The sequence below is a fragment of the Heliangelus exortis genome, chromosome 5, assembly GCF_036169615.1.
Source record: "Heliangelus exortis chromosome 5, bHelExo1.hap1, whole genome shotgun sequence".
Classification (NCBI taxonomy): domain Eukaryota; kingdom Metazoa; phylum Chordata; class Aves; order Apodiformes; family Trochilidae; genus Heliangelus; species Heliangelus exortis.
This window is the reverse complement of record NC_092426.1, coordinates 12,439,826-12,463,568: the sequence shown is the minus strand read 5'-3', so window position 1 is coordinate 12,463,568 and position 23,743 is coordinate 12,439,826. Positions and strand designations below refer to the sequence as shown.

Genomic DNA, 23,743 nt, shown 5'->3' with positions numbered 1-23,743 from the left:
ACACAAGCAAACAAGAAGTCTGAGCATGCCCGTGCTGTCCCCGCGGACAAAGTGCACTAACTCAGATGGACTCACAGGGGCACTATCGGCGTGAGAATTTGGAGAGGTGCTAGTTCTTCTGATAAAGGAACATCAAGCACGTTTGATTTCAGAAGGAAACAGTAAGTATTTTCAAGACTTTCCTGATTCTGAAGCAAATCTGATTTGGGGGTAGGAGAGGTGAAAGCCTCTGGGTGGGTGGATGATGGAGGATGCATGCAGAAGAGGGAAGGATACCTGCATGCATCTGTATTGCCCGTCCAGGTCTCCATTTCAGCCTGGCTGCCCTGGCCATGGCTGATGAAGCAGACATCTCCCAGGTCTGGGGCAGAGTGAGGGTCTGCTGTGCCCCCAATGCTCCCTTGACCCCTTACCAGTTCCACACAAATGGACATGACAAGCAAGGATGAGAACCTACAGCAGACCCTCAAAGCAGATGAATTTTTCTCCCCTCCTGTGGCTACGTGTAATGGTGGATTATGGATGTGGGCTGTCAGTGCCAATTTTGCTCATCAAATCCCCAAACTTCGTCATTGACAAACTTTGTGTTAGATGGCTGCCATGGGGAAAAAAGGCACCCACTGCTCACAGCCACTACAATAACTGCTGATGAAGGGCAGCTGCCTTCAAAAATGGATTGGTTTGGTCTCAGCTGCTGGTAATACACTCAGAAGCTTCACAATAGCACTTCCCAGGGCTGCAAATCCTGTCAAACCTTTAATTTTACTTTCCCTTCCATAGCTGCTGTTGCAGCAGCAGCAAAAAGGCTGCCTTAGATTTCACTCCATGTCTGCTCAATAGCATCCTGGTAGCGTTAGTTCTGCTGGTGGGAAGGAGCTGCCTTCTGCTACATTCCTCCATCATTGTATCCCCTGCCCTAAAAGGGATAGTGGCCATCACTGCTGTTGGGGAATGTGAGAAGCAGACTTGGGGCTGTCCTCTGACAGTGCTGACAGTGCTCAGCCCAATCGACAGCTGATGGGGACAGTGGGGGTGGGGCACATGGGTGGGAGAAGGTGGGGGACATTGGGGAGCTGCACAGGATGAGCCTGGGAGAGTGACAGGCTGAAGAAGAGGCTGAAGGCATTTTGGGAGGCCATGATACAGTGCTGAAGCTGCAAAGAGCAGTCCCAGGAATGCCAGAAGTACCGGGCAGCCTAGGGAAACCCACCCTGGGGGCTTTGTGCAGCACAGCAAGGGGCTGGGGGCTCTGTGCTGTGCAGGGACACCTCAGGCCATGCTGAGATCCCCAGTTCTCCAGGTGGCTGCAGGGGCATCAATGCCCAGAGAGCTCCCCTAGCTCTTCTGCATGCATCTCCTGGGAACCACAATAGAAACAGAGGTCTCTGGTCATTTCAAACTTGATTTTTAAAGTCAGGTTGGCTTTAAGAAGCTGATCCAGTTCTCCCTGAGAGGAAGAGATTTACTCCCACACAGGCTGAGGGAGGGACTAGCAGACTTGCTCTGGGTCCCCTAGTGAGATCAGAGACCAGGTTTGAGCCACAGCCACATCTCCCTGCCTGTGCCAGGCTGTCACAGGGACCAGCTAGGTTCTTTATCTGTAGGGAGCTTAGGGAGAGATACCGAATCATATTCTCACTTTTGCGTTAGCCCTTGTATCAAAGAGGACGGAGACCAGAATGTTTCCAGCCAGAAGAGACAGGACTGTCATTAGGACTGGAGTTTAGCTACTACATGTCCTCACAACACCTCCCCTTGCCACCACTCTCACAGGCTCAGGAGGCAGCCAGCACGTCAGCCAAGGACTCTCTTATCATTCCTTCCCACCCCATCTAACGGCTTCTCTTTACACCTACAGAGCAAAAACATTTGGGTTTGTTTTTATAATAGCGTGGGTGCCATCTGGCAAAACAAAATACGCTTCTCACAAGTATCTCTACAAGGCAGAGCTACGAACACAGCTGGTTGTGACAGTGTGGTGGGAACCAAAGGGAGGAGCCAAAGGAACCAGTGCTGCAGCAGGAGCCATCTCCCAGGCTTTGCATCCTGCATGAATCAGGAGCAAAAGCGCTAGAGCAAAATGAATGAGAGGTAGTGTCAGGCAGCCAGAGACTCAGAGGTCCTCTCAGTTCTCTGCTACACTTGTGCTGCTTCTTTGCATTTTCCTATGGACCTCACTGGCTTTGGAGTAGATTTAGGGAGAAAAATTGAATTGGCTCTTCCCATCCTGGTGTGTAGTGTAAACCAAAGTCCTGAGGGATACAGCTGTGAATACCCTGGTGGAAATCTCTTTTTTTCCAGAGATACTTATTGTAGTCCCTAGAGACATACATAAAGGCTGGGCAAGGGCACCATCATAACTATCTTTTCAATAAAGGGAGCTTTGCTCAGCCCTCATAGAGCCTACCTGGTGGAAGATTTCCCCAGGGACTCCCAGCTCCAGGCCTTGGATAAGAATAGGTCCTTTCCTCAAGCCACCACCTAGGGCACGTGCACCTCAGCAAGGGCTCAGACAGAAAACTAACACAGTACAAACTTGGTACAAAAACTGAAGCAAGGGGAAGCTGATATTTATTTTAACCTAAACCTGATTAATCTAACATGTCACTCACACCCACACACCTACAAACTTACACCCACATAATCACCAAAAGGTTAACATCTACAGGGCCACTATGTGCAACACGGGACAAGGGACACCCACTAGCAAGTCATAATGAAAGCTCTGGCATCTCTCCTCACTGACAGAAAAGAACTGGGTTTTGCACACATTTCTCACGTGCTTTAGGAGTCAATGGTTATTACAGGCTGGTCTTTATCTCAGCATCTTGCTTACTCAACCCCCATAAACCTAGAAAAGCTGCTGCCTGTTGTCTCCTTTCCCCCATTTTGGGCGCCTTATCTAAGCCTTCCTCTTGGAACCACAGGAAGAGCAATGGCACATCACAGCATAACCTTGCTCCCCTTATCAGGGAACAGGTCTTCTAGTGAGAAGCCATCTGTGTTATGGCCTTATCACAGCAAAGACCCCCTGGTCCTGACGTAAACCACACACCCCACAGTGTTTACCCATTTGTTTGCTACCAGCTGTGTCTTTGGTCATCAGCACAAGCCATTCCTGCATCCCTTGCTCTAGCATTCCAGCTGGTGTTTTCACACACACTTTTCCATGCACACTCCATCCACCCTAACCTTAATATTTCCATTACAACCCTCTACAGTTACTTCCACCAAAGGCACAATTTTGATTGTAAATTACATAGACACTGTAGTAAATTCTAATTTCAAGCCAGCCAGGCTAGCTCTGACTGCTAACAAAAGGCTGGCTCACATTTAGTGGTGTTTTATGCCAATGGGTATAAATGGCTCCTCCAGACAAGATGGTTTATGAGCTTCTCAAGGTGAAAGTATCTCCCACCACAGGAACATAAGCAGCCCTCAGGCTACCTTCCCATGCCTGGGGTAGAGCCATAGGGCAGCAAGCTGGAATGCAAAGGTCTGCAGGGAATGTGTGTCTACATGGGCAGACAGAGCACCCAAGAAGAGTCCAAAGGGAGCACAGAGAAGTGACAGAGATGGACCATGCCTCAACAACTATATTCATCCTCAGCTGTGCTCCAGAGTGCTCCAGAAACCAGGAGCTGAGATTCTACCTTTTAGAAAATGGATTGCTGAAATATGACTATTAGTAACAAAATAAGAGCCCTGCCTATGTGGATGGGGAATTTCATTTTCCACCATACATTCTCACCATCAGAAACATAACTCATCAATATTAGACATGATCAAAGATGAGGCACTCCACTTCTCAGTTTTCTCTCACCATTTGATAAATGTTGGAGAAAGCCCAGTAACTGTCTGAAAACCATGGCATGGAATGGGTCAGTTCCCATGTTGAAAGATACTGAGGCACAGAGAGGTGAAAAGTGGCTACTTAGGAGAAAAGTTTCTCCATGCTGGAAGGCACAGCCCCCCAGTCCTGGTTCACAGCACTGCACCAATAGGGCTCCTCCCCCCTACAACAGCAGTTACCCAAACCCACCTTACTTGCCTAAAAATTATCAGTGTAACTAAATTGTGATTTCTATCTCTCTAACCAGAGGTGACGCCACATACTGGGCAATCCAGATTCCTTGGACAATTCCAAAAAGCAAAACTGAAAGCTGGTAACTCCCAGCTGGTACTTCTAAAGTCCAGAAAAGCTCTGAGCTGGAAGAGTTTTCAGGACAGACTGACCATCACTTTCTCTGTGCACTACAGCACTCTTCAGTGTTCCTGTTCCAGCAAGAGTCACATGTCAAGTCCCAAACCAAAGGGATCTTTGTAGGAATAAATAAATAAATGGCTACAAAAGTATCCCAGGCAATGTGGATTTGGATCCAGGGATGCTTGGGGTTTTTTAAATCATCTTCACACACAGAAGGCAGAACACAGCTAGGGTCACAGATAAAGTTAAGTGTCTCACATTCCCTGAGCCTCTTCATAAACGCCAGATGCCACCTTCTCAAGGAAGGAGAGAAATAAGGGACAAGTGGCCAGCAGGGATCCTAGAGGCAGCAGACAATCATGCAGCTTCAGGGAGCTGTGGGGCTGATGGTCAGACAGAGAAGTCTCTGGCCACCTAACAGTCCAGACACAGCTCCTCTGCAGAAAGGTGTCAGCCTTATCCCAGCCTGACTCACAAGATAACACCCAACATAAAATTGTCTGTAGTACTACTCCTCAGAGCAGCCAGCACAGGCCAACTGCCCATCTCCTACCTGCAAACAAGTGGGAATCATAAGTCTGAGCACAAGGGAAGTGAAGCAAAATCCCCAAAACTGTAAGAGGACAGCCAGACAAACAACTTCAGGCTCATATGCCTGTGCCCTCCTCATTTTATATATGGGGCACGAAGTTAGAAAGGTGGATATTCAGCCACATTCTTCCATTCAATTTCTTATTTCTCCCCTTTTTTGGGGGGGTGGAGGGTCTCCATCCATCCTGCAGTTCAGAAGGATAGAAAGGAACTGTTTTCACACTGGAGTTGTATTTATGCAAAGTGTCTTAAATCTTTTATTAGCCTTTTTTACAGCTCTAAGAGGCACACTAAATTTACATAATGGCTGCCCAAGCAGGCAGCCAACATACAGCTGGTCCTATGGTACCCACAGCTGCCCAGAGCTCTTGACTGGAAGCAGAAGATAGAAGGAAGCAGGGAGGTCTCCTGGCTATGCTTCAGGCTCTCAAGAGCCTTCAGGCTCTTGCTCAAGCTCAAGACATTTGCACCTCACTCAGCAGTGAGTGGCTGCACCTACACTTTTGCTGCAATCTGGAAAACAGTGTTAGCAAGCAAATGTAGTGTCTCAGGCTGTCAGGAAAACATCTGGAAGATAATCATCTGGCAGGGCCTAGCCTCCCCAGCCATGCCTGACACACCAGTGCAGGAGCCCCGGCACAGCACCACAGGATCCCCATCTTTTGCAAGAGGCTTTAATCAGGATTCTTTTTATGTTTGAGGAGAAGCAACACAGGAAAATGTTAGGAAATATAAACCTCATTTGTGATATAGAAAAACCTGCAATGAAAGTTCTAAGAACTTAATCACTAAAGTAACCCCAACCACGCCGTATCAAACACTTGGCAAATTGTCTTATGCCTTATCCACGACCAGCTTTTTGACAGCAAGCATACAGGGCATTTACAAAGAAGAAGCTGCAGGTACAAGACTCACCCTTCCTTTAAAAGATGTACAACTCTGACCATCAGTTAACTGAAAAAGCTAAGCTGGGAAGTTAATGATCCAAACTCAGGCAAAGACCAATGTTTCTGGGGGCTCCCCATCCTCCCCATGCAGGTTTCAGCTGCATGGTTGCACTGCTGGATTCGGGGAGAATTCTTAGCTGGGAGAGCTCCCCTGTAATTTTCACATGCCCCCTCCAGCCATACCCACTTTCAGGACAACGCGCAGCTCTGTCTCTAGAAGTAAGGAAACACTTCTTACGTTTTGCAGGGAGTCTTGGTACTGCGGCAGTGACGAGAGCTGTGACTCAGAGTGGTATGGGGACAGCCCCTTCCTCAGAGTCCTCAGGTCCCCCGTGCTGGACTGCTGCAAAGACAATGACAGAAAACAGGACAGTCTGTATTAACAAGACGGAAAGCTGTGTCCCTCCCGCTGTACCGGCTTTTCCCATGACTCCTCCTGTCCCATGACCTGTTCCCATTATTCATCCCTGCAACAGCAGTAACAGTAAACATTGTAATGTTTTTTCCGTGCCCACACCTGGAGAAAACATTTGCAAGCAGTCGGAGGTGAACTGTTTAAGGTCTATACCATTAAGTCATACAATAAGAAGGCATTTTCATTTTACCTAAGTTCCTACATGTTTGTTAAAAACATTTGTTAAGATGCAAATGAAAAACTGTTTTCAAGACTTCAGATTAAATCAAAATCAGAAAATTAAATCCAACAGGAGACATTTTTTAGTTTACTCTTTTGAAAACAGCATAGGCTATTCCTATCACCCACATGTGGAAAGCAGTAAGAGTTTGTAAGCACTGCTCGCATGATTCACTAAAGCAAAAAGTATGATAGGAATAGTTTCTTATTTGGTTATAAATTTGCATCCACCCAGAGGTCGTAAACAAAGCCAAATAAATAAAGGTAGTCTATATGACCCTAGAAACCAGATCAATGCAATCAATAGTCTGCGCTCAAAGGGAGAATCAGCACTGGGTGTCAAGAGTACTGACTAATCTCCCTGGGACAAAGTTTCTGACTCATGCTATTAGTTCCCTCAGTGCTTCTGCAACTGGATGGTCCTAGAATTAGAAAAGTTTCTCATTTATAAAAGGTATACACATAAAAAAGCAATGCACAAGTAGCTAAAATCAAAGGTGTAGGAGAAAATTATCTTTTTTTATTACTGATAAAACACCCTCATTAACTTTCAAAAAACTTTCAAGAATATCAAGCAGTGCATGGTCTTCCATTTTAAAACTATAAAATCATGACCCTTTTAGATTTTTATGCTACATTAAGACTTCTGACTTTGCATTTGCTGCATAAATTATGTTTTCTATTTCAAAAGGACTGAAGAAAAGCCACTGGTGCAATAAAATTTAACAGGAAAACCCATAAATCACTTCAACTGTAAATAAAAACCCTTTGGTGACCCTAAAGTCCTGACTTGAATTGAGACTTTGAGGACTGTGGCCATGCAGAGATCTCTGGAAATATTGAAAGCTAATTTCCATTTTTTTGCTCCCATTTAGCAGAGAAGAACTGGTGCATGCAGAAAGGATACATCATTTTCTATTAGTGTCAGAAAATTTGGTTTAGGACATACTTAGCTTCGGTTTCATTTCAAAATGTTGTTTTCTCAGGTTAAAATGTTTAGTGCAACCCAGTGCTTTCACAACCATTCTGGCACACTCACCCTATCAACCTTCCTTTTACAAGCTGTGAAAAGAAAGGCAGTTTTCAAGAAAGCCATCATGAGAAAAGGATGCCAGTCCTGTATCACCCAATCTGCTGGGAACTGTTGTGCCTCTCACGGAGGCAAGTTATACAGAGTGACTTTAGCATACTGGATGTCTGGGATTTCCTTGAATTTACAAGGTGGCATCAGCGAAGATCATGGCCTATATTTCTTTCACGTTTCACCATAGAGACTTAAGAGACAGAAAGAACTGGAAGAGATTACTTCTGAAGCTAGAACATGACTGCTGCAAAACTGAGTTTTCTCCACCATGTCTGGAAGGTATGAACTTTCATAGGAAGGCTAGCAGGTCACAAAAGAAGATGATGAGAAGACTCTTAGTTTACTGGCATTGTCCCAGCCATGTAATGTGTAGGGGTCTCTCGGTGATTATCTTGAAAGGATTTTACCCTGGCTTCCACTGTCCTGCTGTGTGCAACCTCTTCACTATTGCATGTACATGGGGGGACAGCAACCTCCTGGAGAGGTCTTGAGGCTCTGCTATCCACTCCTTTAATCTATCAGTTCAGGAGCTTACACACCCTTCCCTGACATCTGTGATCAATGGACACTTGCACAGGAAAGGGAAAAGGACAAAACAGCAGAGAGAAAACATGATCTTGAAGCTTTGTGCTGGAGATCCCAGAGGTCATAGATGCCCTCGAAGGCTCTGCTCCAGAAAGATGTGTACCACCATGCCAGTGTTCAGAGGCCCCAGATTGTACAGACATTTGCAAACTGCACTGAGACTTGCAAGATGCCACGTGCTTATGGGGCCCCAGGAATGTAGAACAGGCATAAGAAAGACAGATTTGGTGGACATTTGTCCACCTCCCAGACACTAGTTCTCTTGGCCCAAAATCTGAATGGTTTGGGCTACATTAGACACAGCACGTTTTGTTTCTAGTGCTTGCCCTCACATAAAGTCAAAATGCCTCATCCCTCAAAGGCAGTAAGGTGACTAGACAAAAGTTTAGTCACCACACAGTATCATACTGCTGTGGCAAAAAATGCAAAAAATTGATTTAATTTAACTGTCCTATGCTCCTGCCTGGAGCAAGAGCCTGCATTAATTTCAATTTTGTTTAAATTGGTTGAAATTGTGTTGGTAAATATACAGATACAGTCAAAACTCTTGTCTGAAAATTGTTTGTAATGGATTAGTTCTATTGCTTTTTTTTAAGCAAATCCTATTAAGACAGCGCACTTGTGTGTGGCAAAACTATTGTTAGGTTGTTACAGCTACGGCTGATAATGAATCTGACCTAATGCATTCAATTTGATGGAAAGATTCCCTCTGAGTTCAATGAACATGAAAACAAGCTCTTAATTAAATAAAAAAAAGAGAGAAAAAAATAAAAAGAAGAAAAGAAAAAGAAAAGACATCTCAGAAATAAAAACGCTGAACAGAGATCTACTCAGAAGAGGAATGAGGTGTTTGGGGCATGGGATGGGTTTGGTAGGACAAAAATTATCTTTATCTGCCATTATTTATAACACATCCATGTTGGAAATGGCCAAAGAACCACTTTTTCATACCACTGTAAGCCACAAAAGCAGTCCCTTTCACAAGCATGACATTTTCCTTCTACATTCTGTAGAATTTGTTTCAAAATGTACCTTACTCTAATTATTCTTTACAACAGCCTACTGCATCACAGTTCCACATTATTTATTTTCCTTGCGCTAAAAGCAAATATGAATTTCTTCACCACTGAAGGAAAAATGCTTTTTCTTCCTTTTTTAAATTAAAGTGGAGCAGTGGCACACATTTATCAAACCTTCCTAAACATTTACACATTCACTAGGCTCTGCTTTCAGTGTTAGAGCTAGCCAGCAAAAGAAAGCGAATCCCTCATTAAAAAGCAATAGGACTAATGATGCATTACTCCACTTAAATCTAAATTAAAAATCCTAGTATTTGCATTGTCAATTTGCCCACAAAATGAAATCTCTTACTACCTTACCCAATTTTCATTACTGAGATGTAAGTGGATCCCAAATTGCTTCCCTAGTCAGAATGGCATTTTAAAAGTACAATCCCTGATCATCTCTGTTCATCATCATTGTTGGAGATTATCTCAATTAATGGGCAGCATGGCTATGATAAATTATGCTTCAGGTAAAATCACATTTCTGTAGTGTCAAGGAATTTATCAACAAAATCATTTTAATCTGAACTAAAACTCCATGGAAGAGTGTCGTTTTAACTAAACTTTTACTGGGAATGTTTTCAAAGCTGAGGAGCAAAGAGAGGGAGGGACACAGAAAAGGAAACCAAGAAAGAGCTGAGGAGACTCCTATTCAGGTCTTCACTCAACCTCACCAGATTTACAACTTGAATAACATAAAATACATCTGTCCCCTGAAAAGGCCAAAAATTGACTATTGAGAAGCCAATTGACTCTGGAGAAGCTCTTTAACAGTGATTTTTTTTCCCAAACACTAGTTTCATCCAAATATTTAAAAAAAAAAAAAGAAAAAAAAAAGAAAAAAAAAAAAAAAAAAAAAAAAAAAAAAAAAAAAAAAAAGAAAAAAGAAAAAAAAGAGCTTCCCTAGATCTAACTCAGCATCATCCCTACACTGTGTTGCCTCCCCTTACCCATGCCCACTGACAGCTCCACAGTGGTCCATCCAACACAATAACTCTTTGTTATCTGGAAATAATGACATGAAATTTATTGCTAAATTTTTCAACTAGGCAGAACTTCAAGGGACCCCAGAAGATACTGCTCTTGGACTAAAGCCCAAGACCTTTGTCAGCCCTGTTATGAGAGAAATGGACCTAGACACGCCTGTCCTGGCAATGAAGGGGGTTTTATCTACTCATATCAGTGACAAAAATAGAACTAACAAATCAGGCTTCCAGTAAAAATGGACTGCAAACCCAGTTTATATCCGTGGAGACCTAATAGCAACCTTCCAGCATCTGAAGGGGACCTACAGGTAGGCTGAGATGGACTGTTTGCAAGGGCCTGTAGTGACAGGAAGAGTGGCAATGGTTTTAAATTAGAGAAGAGTAGACTTAGGCTGGATTAAAGGAAAAAGTTCTTCACCACGAGGGTAGCGGAAAAATGGAACAGGTTGCCCAGGGAGGTGGTTGAGGCCTCATCCCTATAGATATTCAAGGTGAGGTTTGATGAGGCTCTGAGAAGCCTGATCTAGATGAGGATGTCCCTGCTTACTGCAGGGGGGTTGGACTAGGTGAATTTTAGAGGTCCCTTCCAAACCAAATTATTCTATGAGTCTCTCTATCCAGAAAACAGAAGCGATATCTTTATTAACCTGGGAATGTGGCAAGTATTTTCCATTTTAAAAACATGAATAATTTTAAATATTTTACATAGAAATCAAAATCTTGGTGCTTACCAAAGCCTAAAATTACATGTTTAAAAAAATTCAGCAAACACTTGTTCCCATCAAAGCTTTCCATCTTCCTAGCAGGGAGACGAAATTGTGGCCTCTGACTTTTTGACCTGATGTGCTGAGTGATTCAATTTGAAAATAACACAAATAACACAAGAAGATGGATGGTGTTTGTGGTATTTTAGGGTCAAAGTACTAAGAAGAAACATTTATTTTCCTTTCCATTTCTGTCCAGTAAAGTCAGATCAGCTCAGTGGCCATGTTGAACCAACTGTGAAGATAAAGTGTTGAAAACTTAGACAAGTTAGACAAATTGTCTTTTCTGTTACCCTCCAGTGTTACTTCTGCTGGAAGGGAAAGAAAAGAAGACAAGGATTTAATCTCAAGGCACTTTGATGTAACAAAATGAACCATTCTAAACAGAAATTAAATATAGAAAGACAGGCATTACTTGACAGATATTTCTCAGCAGTTATGAAAGAGATTAGGGGGAAGAAAAAAAAAAACCAACCCCAGAATTATTTCAATTAGACTTATGTGTTGAAGTGACCAAGGAAAATTAAAAAGCGACACTGTCAGCTTCCACTAATTCATGAATTAGCATTCAAAACAGGGCTCTTACATAAGTAGCTTGTAATTGAAAACACTGTTTATTCCTTTCACATAAGTCGTAACAGCTGAAGGCTGAAGAGAGGTTAGGAAAAAAAATTAACCATAAATGATTAGTTTGACTCTGAGCCCTGCAGAAATACTAAAGCCTTTACAAAGAGTCACAATTTCCCTCTTCCCCATGGGCTGTGGGGGTCACCTTAGAGCAATTTGGGTTTCTACACACAGGTATCCTGTGCTTCAGTGCACCCAAGGCACCCATGGAAGATGTGATGAATTGCTCCTAGGGACCCACTTTTTTCTGGTGCATGGCAGGAGCCAGAGGTGACAGCCCTAGTGGCACCTGAGGACTACATCTGAGCACCTGAGATGCTGCCCTCATCCCTTCTTTGCAACTCATTTGTAACCTCCTACATTGTGAAAGCTTCTCTCCTGATCCACATGCTGTTTAAAAAGAAAAAAGGAAAAACAAAAACAAAACCTAGCACCAGTTTGAAGGCCAAGAGTCTCACAAAGGCCCTTTTTGTTTATCTCAGGGGGGTCTCTTTATAAAGGGATGGAAAAATGTGTCCAGAATGAAGAGGAGAATCAAGCATACGTGAGTCACTGACAGCAGACTTCCCAGACGACTGACATTTCAGAGGCTTTATAATAATCAGCTTCATTTTCCTATAATACAGACCACCTGGCACCAAGTTCAAGAGACAGCGTATTACACACCACACTACTTAACATTTATTAATATTTTACCTGCAATCCAACATAGAAGAAATTATATATCTTACCATGAAATGCAACTGGATGGAAAAGAATACTGTGACACTCAGTATTCACAGGAGAAGATACCCTCACTGACACCAGCTCAGAATATTTTTTTTTTAATTAATATCCCCATCATCACCCAGCCCTCAGAGAGACAAGCAATTTCCACTTTTAGTGGCTACTCCATTCTTTTATAAAGCACAGGATTTCCCTTAGCTGCCACTTAAATATCAGGGTGAACCTGGTCCTTAGCAACAGGGCAAGGGCAACCCATGCTGACCATGTAAGCCCATAAGGATTTGAGTTTATTATGTGGATAATTCTCTAAATGACAAAGAAGTCTTTATGAAAAAAAATGTCATTCTTACTTCATATTCTGGTTTTATCCCATAAATGTCAGATGTTAGATAGAAAACTCTGCTGAGAACTTAGCTTTTGATTATATGTATTTGTGAAGAGAAAAAGGAGGAAGGTTTTATTTCAGTCCACTGGGTCAGGCTGCCTTCATCTTTATGGACTCTTGTACTGCCCATTACCTGAATTACTTGAATTACATTGTAATACACATTCTTAAACCTACCAGCAACAATTTTCTAGACCATAATTGTTCCTGTAATTGAAACTGCTTCAATTTTGACACTCAGAAACCCACTGTTTGCAACTGGGTAATTAAATGGAAGGTTTAGCTCAAAATCTTTTCCTCTTACTTCCTGCAGCAATTTAACTAAATGTACCAATTCTCTTCAGGTAGGTAAATTTGCTTTGCTTTGGAAACTCAGATATTACTAACCAATGTCTTTTGCACAAGTACAGGAGGGATATAAAAATAATTAGGGGCATATTTAATACATTCAGATTATTAAAAAAATGGAAATTGACAACATTAGCATGTGAAAGAACCAGCAATCAGAGACCCAAACAACCAGCAGCAAAACTAAAAGGCAGGCCCCAGATCCAACAAGCTGTTTGTGGATGTATTAGCTCTTTCTACCCTACTGAAATTTCATGGTAAGGTGTTGCAGGCACACAGCTAGAAAGGCAACAGAAGAACATTGTACATTTGGTAAGTTATTTTGTCATCTTGGAAAAAACCTCTGTCTTTGACACAGGTGACCAAAATAAGCTCATCTTACTTGACAAGACAATATTGTTATTTGAACTTCAACCTCTTTTCCCGTATTAATTAATTTTTCAGAACTCATTAGTTTATGCGTAAACATTAATGTTTTAATATCCCAATTTAGAACATGGTGACCCCATAAACATTTAATTAAGCTACTCCACAACTACAGATATTTTACTACATGCACAGGGTTCAGTGGTACTATCAGAACACACCACTCTCTAAGAACAAACTCACCCAAAGTATCCTCAGCAAGTCCAACAGAGCAGCAGTATTTTTTTCTGAGTTAAAATGAAGCAGAAACACACCTCAAATAACGTGAAGAAGATGCTGCAACCCCAGATGCTGCAATGTCCCAGGTTTCTTGACCTCAGTATCACACGTGAGTGTGCCTTTCAGGCAACCTTGTATCCCAGCAATCACCCCCTACCAAACCACCTTCCACAGATATTTCCTCCTTATCACATTCAGCCATGTTTTAGGGGTGTATGCATCAGGAGGCTGAGGGATGGGCAATTTCACTGTGTGAAGGTAGCAAATAATTGAATTAAGGTTCAGTAACTGCAGTTATCACTACAAGGCATATTCAAGCAAAACTCAGCTCAGCAAAGCACGTATCTGACTTTAAGTATATATGAAGAGTCCCATTAGCTTCAACAGGATCTATCAGGCAAGCTGGAAATTACACACATGAGAGTGCAATACAAAAATCAACGTATTTGATTCTGAAAGAGTGCTGCAAATAAGAAAAAAAAAATTAAGGGATGAGATTAAAACTATTTAACATCTTCCATGTCATGTAATAATATGAGCTTTCAGTAACAGGAGAGATTAAATTCCTTTACACTGGTTCATAGCCCTGATGTGCACCCAGAACATCCTGGGATCATTCCTTAGATTGACGACAAAGGCTTTAGGGAACTACAATTTGCCAAGACACCCACTCTCCCAATCCCCTCTCCAGTATTCAGCCAGCAGATCACAAGTACAACCTCAGCCAGCCTCATCAGTAAAGCCATTTTCAGATCATGTGGAACTGGAATTGGTACAATGCTGAGAATGAGGTACTCAGGCAGCCCTTGCACAGCAGCAGCACAGGGGGCTGTAAGTATGCATTGGGATGTTGTGCCATGCCTGGATCCCAGGCAAACACAAGGCAGGGACAAGCATTCCCACTTCTACCTAGGTTCTGACTTTCCCTTCATACCATGAGTTGCATTCATACAAGCTGGAGGGGCAAAGCAGCAGATTTCATCTGGTCTCAATGGTGACAACTGAAATTCTCCATTGTTAGAGAAGCCAACACTTTGGGAAAGGCCCAATAAATGGCAGAAGACATTAGCAGATTTTGACATGTAAAACCACTCTTGGAAAAATATTTTTATTAGTATCTCAGTGGGGTATCTCTGTGCAAGTTTCAAATCTCTCCATTCTCTGTAGATACTGAGGTAGTATCACTGTTAATACACTGTTAATATTCAAGGTTGTCTATAATTTTTTTCCTTGTTTCAGATCAGCAGAGAAAGATCAAGCCCATAACTCATGGGAGATTCAGATAATCAGCTCAAACCAAATTGCAGTATATAATTATAATCACACAACTGGCAGGCTTTGCTCAGGAGAGGATATGGGCTGGCACAGCTGAGATTCAAGCATCACAGCCTATAACCCAAACAGAAATGCAGCTCAATGGTTAACAAAGCCAAATAGAGCTATAACCATTAACATTTGGTGTAGTGCACATCTGGTCTGTAGCTTGAGTTTAGGAGTCTCAGATTAATGGAGCCCATCCCTGGCTCATTAGCACCAAAATCACTCTCTTCATTAGGGATGTCAATACAGAAGCTAAGGAATGTCACCCCAGTTCCACCAGGCAAGTAGATATAGATGCAGATGTAGTATTAAGCACACAAACAAACTCACTGGACCATCCCCTGGAACAACCTTTCTTTTTTTTTTTTTTCTGCCTTCAAGGCACTCCCCACGTCCCACAAAATCACAGAGCTGGGCATGAGGAAAGCAAAGACCTGAATCCTCTTCTCATAACTCAGAAAAGGTCCCTTGCAGGCTTTAACTAACACTGGGACAAAGCTGGCCAAAGGCTCTGCTGGTTTTCTCTCTTCTGAGCAGTGCTCAGGGTGGGAGGAGTGAGGTGCTCAAGCCCCTTACTTCTGGAGGACCATTCAGACATTCAAAACTCTCTGCTGAACTCAAACAGAGCAAGTGAAAGCCAGTCTTAATTTTAAAGAGATAGTTTGAATATTCATTAACAGTCTCCTATAAAGATTTAGATTTGCACTTCTGGCTTCATGAAAAGAAAAATAAAACAAAAAATTTGATCACAAACTTACAGTTTTGGGTAAAAAATTTTTTTTTTTTTTTTTTTTAAATCAATGAATGATTAACATCTTTCCCTTGCTTCCCCAGGTGGTTTTCAGATATCAGACACTGAATTTGTCTTGAATTTGGCACTGAACATATTGCAAAAAATCTGGTTTTAAGCCTCTGCAGCAATTGCTTAGGTTCTGCTTGAAAATTTTCTCAGTCCTCACTTAGACCCAGCACTGAGAATTTGTGTACTTTGAACCTTTTGGACTTGTTACAAAGACACAAAATGCTGCTTTTTCATGGCCTGTTCTAACTGCAATCAAGAGCTTTTCCCTGACCCTGTCCTCATAAAAAGAAAAAAGTGGAATCTAGTGAAATTATTACAAAGCTGGTTAAGCATAGGATATGACTAATCCCACATTTCACAGCTGGAGGTTAAACTGAGCCTCATTAAACCCAGTGTTGTTGCTTACCCACAGCAGAAGCAAATGGGGCATGAGAGAGTTTTGTGTGTTTTTATCTCTCCTAAATTCAGCTCCAGTCCTTCAAAAATTTTGAGTTGAGTTGGAAGAAATTACAAGATTGCCTCAAATTCCAAAGGTTCAATAAACAATTCTATCTACCTGTTATTCGACTTCTGTATTCAGAACCTCTTGAATTATATTTCCTAGGTTTGGGTTTTTTTTCCCCTAGGTTTTTGGGGAACTCTATTTAGATCAGAGGACATTCTCATAAAATCCCTTGTTTGCACAAGTGACAATGTCCAGTATACAGAGTACATTATCCATCTTTCATTAAAAGTTGCAAACTCTCATTTCTGTTATTGATCCTGTTTTTCAGACATGCCTCTACCCACAAATGGGAGGTGAATACCAGAAGATTTATTTTGATAGGTAGCAGCCCAACTTCCTTATGTCCAAAGTCAACAAAAGGAACTCCATTGTCTTGAAAGCAATTTGGAAGCAAGTCTGTAACGTCTTTGAACTGATGTAAAACTGTATATTTCTTACTTGGTGGGAAAAAGAATTACATTTTACTCAATAAATATATATTCTTTACTTAAATTTCAAGCCCACTAATTTGCTAGCTAGATAAATCTTTCCATTTTAATTCATAAAAGGAGATTAAATGAAACACACTTGGACACAGGTTGGTTTTGCATGCTATGTTTTCTATAAGCTTCTGCTGCCACAGCTGAGGAAGCAACATTTGGAGCACTCGGTACACACTTTTTGCTTTTATGCACATAAGCAATGCAATGTAATTAGAGGCCTAAATCGAAGTTTGGAAGGGGGGTCTCATTAAAGATCTCATGAGAAAAGGTGCCATGGAAATCTGGTTCTGCATGAGCTGTACTCCAAAACACATGGAGTCCTGTAGAAAGTATTCCCATTGATTTTAAAGGAAAATGTGGACGAGGCCCCAAACATAAATCTCCTTTCTGGTTAGTTAAAATTAATATGCAGCTAAACATTTAAACAGTGCATAATATAGTAACCTAGGGCATGTCTCCTGCAGCATTCTGAATTTAAATGGAGACGAAATGCACCGAAAAGCTTTCATGTCTGAGTTGCTCCCTGTTACAAAAAAAATCCAATTTCCCCATGAGATCTGAAATTAAAACAATTATACTTACCCTCCTCACACAGAAGCAGTAGGTAGACTTTGGGGAAATGAGACAGGTTTGTATTTTTGTTCCACTCGTGGTGAGCATTTACAACACTTCTGGCAGAAGCCATGGCTTCACAACAAACTCCAGAGCCATACTTCAAGGAAAGGCCCAAATGTGAAGAGCCTACAGCAACTCTGAGGGCCAACAGGATATGCCACAAACAGGAAATGTTAATGGCAGACTTGGCACAAAAGTGACTGATAATAAAACAACAGAGGAAATTGCACTCTGACTCTCCTGGGGCCAGCCAGCACACTGTGGGCAATTTCTTTTACTCCTCCATCCTCATCCTCTCCAGGAAGAGAACAAGCTCTCCACTGAACAGCATTTGTAGCTTTCTTCTTTACAGTACAAGTGATTGTTGGGCTCTTTTCAATCCTGGGGTTCAGTTTTTTCCTCATTTTCAGAACAATGTGCTAGAAACTGCCTCCTAAGTGCACATTTGTGCCAAATTCACATTTGCTTAAGAAGAATGAAGGCAGCCTATAGATGCTCTTACCGTGGAACGTCCTAGCTCAAAAACCTCGGCTCTGTTTTAATAGTAGTTTTTACAAAAATTATTTACTATCCTTTTTACCACCTGTACACTGCAGCCTTCTTTTATCTCAGACTAAGCATGCAGTTTCTTAAAAATAAGACCACAAACACGTACCAGTACTGTCTAGCAGGCATCAGAGAGTCTTTTCTGGTAGTGGCATTTGCTACAGCATCTTCCCAACCAATATAAACCAGGAGAACAGCTGTGCATTGTCAGAATCACTGCCAGGGCTTCTGCCAGCACACTGATGCCATCCAAGAACATGATGTCCTAGTTAGCACGAACATGCCACCAAAACATTACAGTATACACCTGAGTCAAAGAAAGGTATAAAACTGAAGTAATTTCTCTTCAGAGATGAGAATGGCAAGAGAGATGATTATTGATGGGCTACAATGTCAGAAGAAGCTTAATTTCCTGACTGACAATACACAGCTCTTTCCCAAGTAAGCAAAAGAAGTCAAAACCAAAAAACCTGTATGTGGTTATCATAAATAACATTCACTTCCCCATTTACTATCCTTCCATTGCAAAGGGTTGCTTGCAAAATGGTATTTCTTGATCTCCCAAGGGGAGAAAAAGCTCTCTCCATTAATCTGTTCAAATGAGTCACAAGAAAAAAGAGCAGTGTGAGTCCCAGCCTGACTGCACTGCAGGTCACATGTGTGGCACAGAGCAGCCACATCAGCACGGGCTTGAGAGCTTTCATCTCTCCCACATAAGCACATTCTTCCAAAGTGTTTATGAAGAAAGGAGATCTCGGGATGTAGGAGACAAAGTGCTGGCTTGGGACCCCTGCACAAACTCAATTCCATGTCTGACGGCGGTACAAAGACACCATCTTTCAGCAAAACTTCACAGCCCCGATGCCGAAGAAGATAAAGCAACAAATATTGCTCAGGATGCACCAGCAAGCAAAGGGGCATTGTGTCAGCAGCCACTGTAATAGAAATCCACCCTTAGAGCCTGCAATATCATTTGCAGCACCAGCCTTCTCAGGTTTCTCTGGATTAAGCACTACTTCAGCATTATGTTTAGAACTTGGAGGGAAGCCAGGAAGACTTCCCGAACCACCACTGATTTGCTAATCCCTTAATGCACAGGCACTGTTTGTTACTCAGGACGTCAGGTTTCATCACTCCTCAGCATGCTGGTCACAGAACTTCTTGACACCAGGCTGCAAATATTATTGCAATCTCAATACTCCCATGGGACAAAGCCAAGCTGAGTTAAAATGTGACTTTGGTGTTGACAGGTTAGTTTGGTATTGTGAAGTTCAAATGGCCAGGATCACCTGGCAACCTGAAAAACAGGAGAAAGTTTGCCAGGATCCTTTTTGACTACAGTCTTATCCTGAGATCCGTATGGCAACTGCTAAACACTTTCCAATCAAATGAAGCAAGTAAGGATACAGTAAGTGGTTTATACTTCTCCAGGAAGGTGCTGGAAGTGATGTGTACATATACATGTGAGTTTGTGCCTATGCACATTTTCCTCATCTTCCTCTTTGAAAAAGACAAAAAAAATCCACGTCTACATATGTAACATGACAGATTTGGAGGTGATACAGCTCAGCATTCCCAAGGAGTTCACCATGGTAGCTTCAACACTTTCCCTGCTGCCCTAAGGAAAGCTGTCTTCCTGATTGTGATTAAAAAAAGTATTTTCTGAGCATGATCTAAAATAGGCTGGATCATGGTGCTTTGGGAGGGCCATTAAGATACCACATAGAGGTGCCTCCTGCTGCCAGGGGAGATGTCTGGCCTTCTCCAGAGCACAGAGGTATTTCAAGATCATTTTCCTCCTTCTTGGATTTAAATGTCTGTGGTGACATAGTCTGAAAGGTGAGGACACCTGAGGACAGTTGTGACCTTGGAGGAAAAGCCACAGAAGAGCATACAAAGGAGGGGCTGGTGCATGGGGCTGCCTCAGGCTTACACACCCCACGACTAACTGGGCTTCATCCTCCCAGTGCAATAAGCCTAGACAGTTACTCAGACCTGAGTAATTTGCCACCTAACTAATTACCAACACCTCTCTTTTTGACCTCTAAAGGCAACTCTGACAGAGTAATGTGGCTGGCTGTGGCAGGACAAAGCTGGGCCAAGGGCACATCAGGCCTGTCTCCAAATCCATGCACATCCCAAACTGCCCACACGCAGCTCATCAATAGCTCCAATTAAATAGTCTTGCGGTTTCGACCACAACCAGCTCACACATGGTGCTGGGAGTAAGACAGAGGGAATTAAAATTAAATTAGCAATTGATTAATGTATGAAGCCACTTGGTAGCTGTTAAGTTGAGCACCCTTTTGGGTTTTTTACCTTTTGGTGACCTCTGACTTCTTGCTTCATGGCTAGCAATGCCCACGAGTATATTGAAAAATTTGGATAATGTTTAAAAAAAGCTCACAGTTAGGTCAAAACATTGACTCCCGTAAAAAAAAGGTTTGACATAATTATTTTATTGGCATTTCAGTAAGCATAGAGCCTTTTCTGTTTTGTTCTTTTTTAAAGGATGTTTTAAAAACACATGATCCTGGAGCAGTCTATTTTTAGACTTGGTGAAATGCAAAGAACAGCACAACTTAAATTGGCAAAAAGGAATATAAAAAAAATTAATTAGGAGCGTTTTTTTATTCCCAGTCCTTATAATTGGAAAGAGTCTGGAACAGAACAACTGTAAAACTCAGCATTTGAAGTAAGAAGCACTTATTGAAAAAAACCCTTTAAAATGCCAGAGAGGTACAACATACAACAATGAAAGAATTCAAAGAATAAGATAAAAGGGTAACTCTTCCCATGGTTTACAAAGACAGTGTTTCACTGAATTCAGTGAAGTTGCTCTAGTTTACACGAAGTCCTGTGTTTTACAGGGGATACAGGGGACACAGCAAACAGAATGTTTTGTCCCTGATGCTTAGTATTGCTATATATAGATAGGTAAGGAACAGGAGCACCCAAAAGCCCAGTGGCACGTGGAGTAGACTTCGAAGATGCATGCAAAAAGTGTTATTTTAGGAGAGGTCTGTTTGGTTTTAAGCAAGATCTTGAAGAAAAGCTCAGAAAGAGCACTCCACAAAACTACTCCCAGGGCTGTCCTTTGACTACAGTCTCCTTTTTTAACAAGATAAGAGTCAACGTAAAAGTAACACAAAATCCCACAGCAACAGCACAGACAGCACTGCAGCCTCACAGCATCCTCAGTAGCAGCAGTGGGTCAAGGTGTTCTGCATCTCAGAAACACACACAGACACTAACAGAGATTTTGAGAGTCTGATCTTTCCCCCCCCCCTCTCTCTTTTTCTTTTTTTTTAATAAGGAGACCAATTTCCATCAATGGGGGGAATTATGCTCATCCCCTGGTAGGATGTCCACCAAAAGCCTTTGTGCACCAAAGAGAGCAGTCAGACACAATTATGTGAAAACAGGAGAACAGAGCAACAGTAATATCTATTAAGCATTATAAACACCTACCTGGGAAAGAAGCTTGTTGTCATCCTCCAGAAGTTTCACTTTTGTTTCAAGTTGCCTGATATAGTTGGAAGACGAATCTTGAGGAAAAGAGAAAAAATATATTTAAGCTTTTTGTTTTACAGACAAATACAGTCAGGCAGCAATATGTTTCCCTTCCTCGATGGAAGGCAAGTTCAGGAAAGAGCTAACGACTGAAAACCCAAGGATTAAGGGTGAAGACAGGATTCTGCCAAAAGCTTTTTTGGTAAAAGGCTGGAACTCAGCAACAGTGAATTCACACCAGTGCCACCAGATGGGGAGTGTAAATTGAAATCCTATGTTCTGTAATATTTATAAAAGTCATTTATGAGCATCGAAAGCCATTCACATCCCATCTAAAATTCACCAAGAACTTAACAACGGAACAAGATGTTTCCTTTTAGGTTCAAACCAACCACTTCTCCACACATGCGCCTTTTTCTTTCAAAACCAACTGAAAACTCCCAGAAGCAAGCTGCTGGCACAGCTCTACAAGGAGGTCACTTCTACAGCTCCCAGTGGTGTTAAAGGGGAAGAAGTGTATACAGAGAGGCCACAGAGCTGCAGCTATAGACAGCCCAACTTCCACAGCACGTGCCCAGCCAGGGCATCTGCTTTTTTTCTAGTGGGAGCACAAGACACTAAACAGAAAACATACCAGGACAATAAAATACAGAATAACCTCACGTAAAATGGTAATATTTAATCTGAAGTAATGTAATGGCCAGATTACCATTGCAGTAAGACAGCAACAGTAGATAGGGTGACCTGGTATAAAAGATAACCTGCTGAGAAGCTCTGTGGGTGGTTTACTGCTCTTCAAAACATCTGGTTTTTGTTTTGAAGCATGCTTTGAAGCAACATATTTGCAAATTTCCCAGGGAACTAAATAAAGGAACCTGGGAAAACCTTTTTTCTGTTTTCATTATAGCTTAACAGTTATAGTTCCCTCCATCCATCTGATTTTTGCAAAATTTCTCCTGCATTTCTAATTTTCGTAGAAGAGGCTGTGGGTTGTTACAGCAGAAGAAAAAGAAGGAAAGAGCTTTGGAGCTTAAGCATATGAAAAAACTCGAATGCTTTCCGCACAAATGTGAAATGTCATAGTATTCTATGTAATTTTATTTATCACAGCCTGACTGCAAAAGCTGCTATTCAACCACAGAGCTTCCTGCCAGGCGTGAATCAGGGAAGAACCAGGCACCACTGCACCAATGCCAGACATGCACGTTGCCATTGCCAACACCTTCAGGAGCAGCCCCACCATGGTTAGCAGGTACCACTGGCTGCAGCCCCATGCACACAAACACATCAGTCCCTGCATACATGGGAGGCCCAGTTTGGCTCTGTGCTAAGCAGCTCCTCTTGGCCTCTGCCAGCTACCGCTGAACGCACTCAGCACAAGTCCAAATGCTGTTTCTTGGCCACTCCGGGGGCAGTTTAGCAGAAGAGCTAGCATGCACGCTACAGCTAAGCACTGAGAGTGCTTTGACCATTCAAGAGAAAAATTGGAATATTCTTGAAAAAGTGCTGGCACAGACAAGTGCCAAACCGCACATAAAGGAACAGCAGGACAGATCTGAGTCAAGTGCCCATCTAAAGCACAAACACTCTCAGAGGAAACATGCTCGCTATTTTGTTTGGATTGCACTTTGTTCAAATCTGAGAAATGCAACCAAGAGCTCATGAAAAAGGTTAAGAAGACACCCTAGGAAGCAATGTAAGTTCAGTGAACAGTTGAAGTGGTACCAGGCAAGGTTCATAGCAATGTCACCTTCAGTGGCAGGGATCACAACCTCCACCCAACAACAAACCCACTGTAACAGGAGTCTCCAGGTTAGAGAAAAGAGCAAACCAAGTAAGTTATAGGACCAATCCATTGCACCTTCCCTGCGAAGGCCTCGTGCTAACAGTGTCGTGAATTTAGTCATGCATATCTAAAGGTGGTGAGTATAATGCTGCAGATGATCAGTGCCTAAGTCAGCAAGAATTCAGCATCAGCTTGAACAACTTGCTGAATTAGTAATGAACCTGAGAGCAGAGTTTGGGATTCTTAAACACAAAGTACAGAGTGCCATGGGTGCTTTGGTCTGACCTTTCTTGTGCCCCTGGCTACCACGCTTACCCCTAAAATCAGTGCCAAAATATCCATTTGGCTAAACAGTTCTCAGAACAGCCCCTGGCTCTGTTGGAAGGCAACCAGAGACTTCACCATTTCCACTTATGTACTGGATACAAAAGTCTCCATCAGTAGATGTGGTCAGATACAGCACCCTTCCCTACCTTCCCTCCAGCTTCACAGGCATCATATGTTGCCAGGACAGCAGCAGAGCAGAGTGTCTCTGCACAATGAATGCAGTGATCCTAAGACAGTGATTCTGGCTTTTATCT

The 23,743-nt window shown here is 42.3% G+C and overlaps 1 protein-coding gene across 4 annotated transcripts in view; it reads right to left on the bottom strand.

Moving 5' to 3' along the window:
* Nucleotides 1–23,743, bottom strand: part of CCDC85C (coiled-coil domain containing 85C) — a 107,367-nt gene that overhangs the window by 18,838 nt on the left and 64,786 nt on the right. For 3 of the 4 annotated variants that reach the window (XM_071745640.1, XM_071745639.1, XM_071745638.1), the window contains 2 exons: nucleotides 21,335–21,411; nucleotides 5,984–6,088 (listed from right to left, as the gene is read on the bottom strand). In XM_071745640.1, coding sequence (XP_071601741.1) covers nucleotides 5,984–6,088; nucleotides 21,335–21,411 — 182 coding nt within the window. The remainder of the gene's footprint in view (nucleotides 1–5,983; nucleotides 6,089–21,334; nucleotides 21,412–23,743) is intronic. The other variant, XM_071745641.1, reaches the window with a different exon arrangement.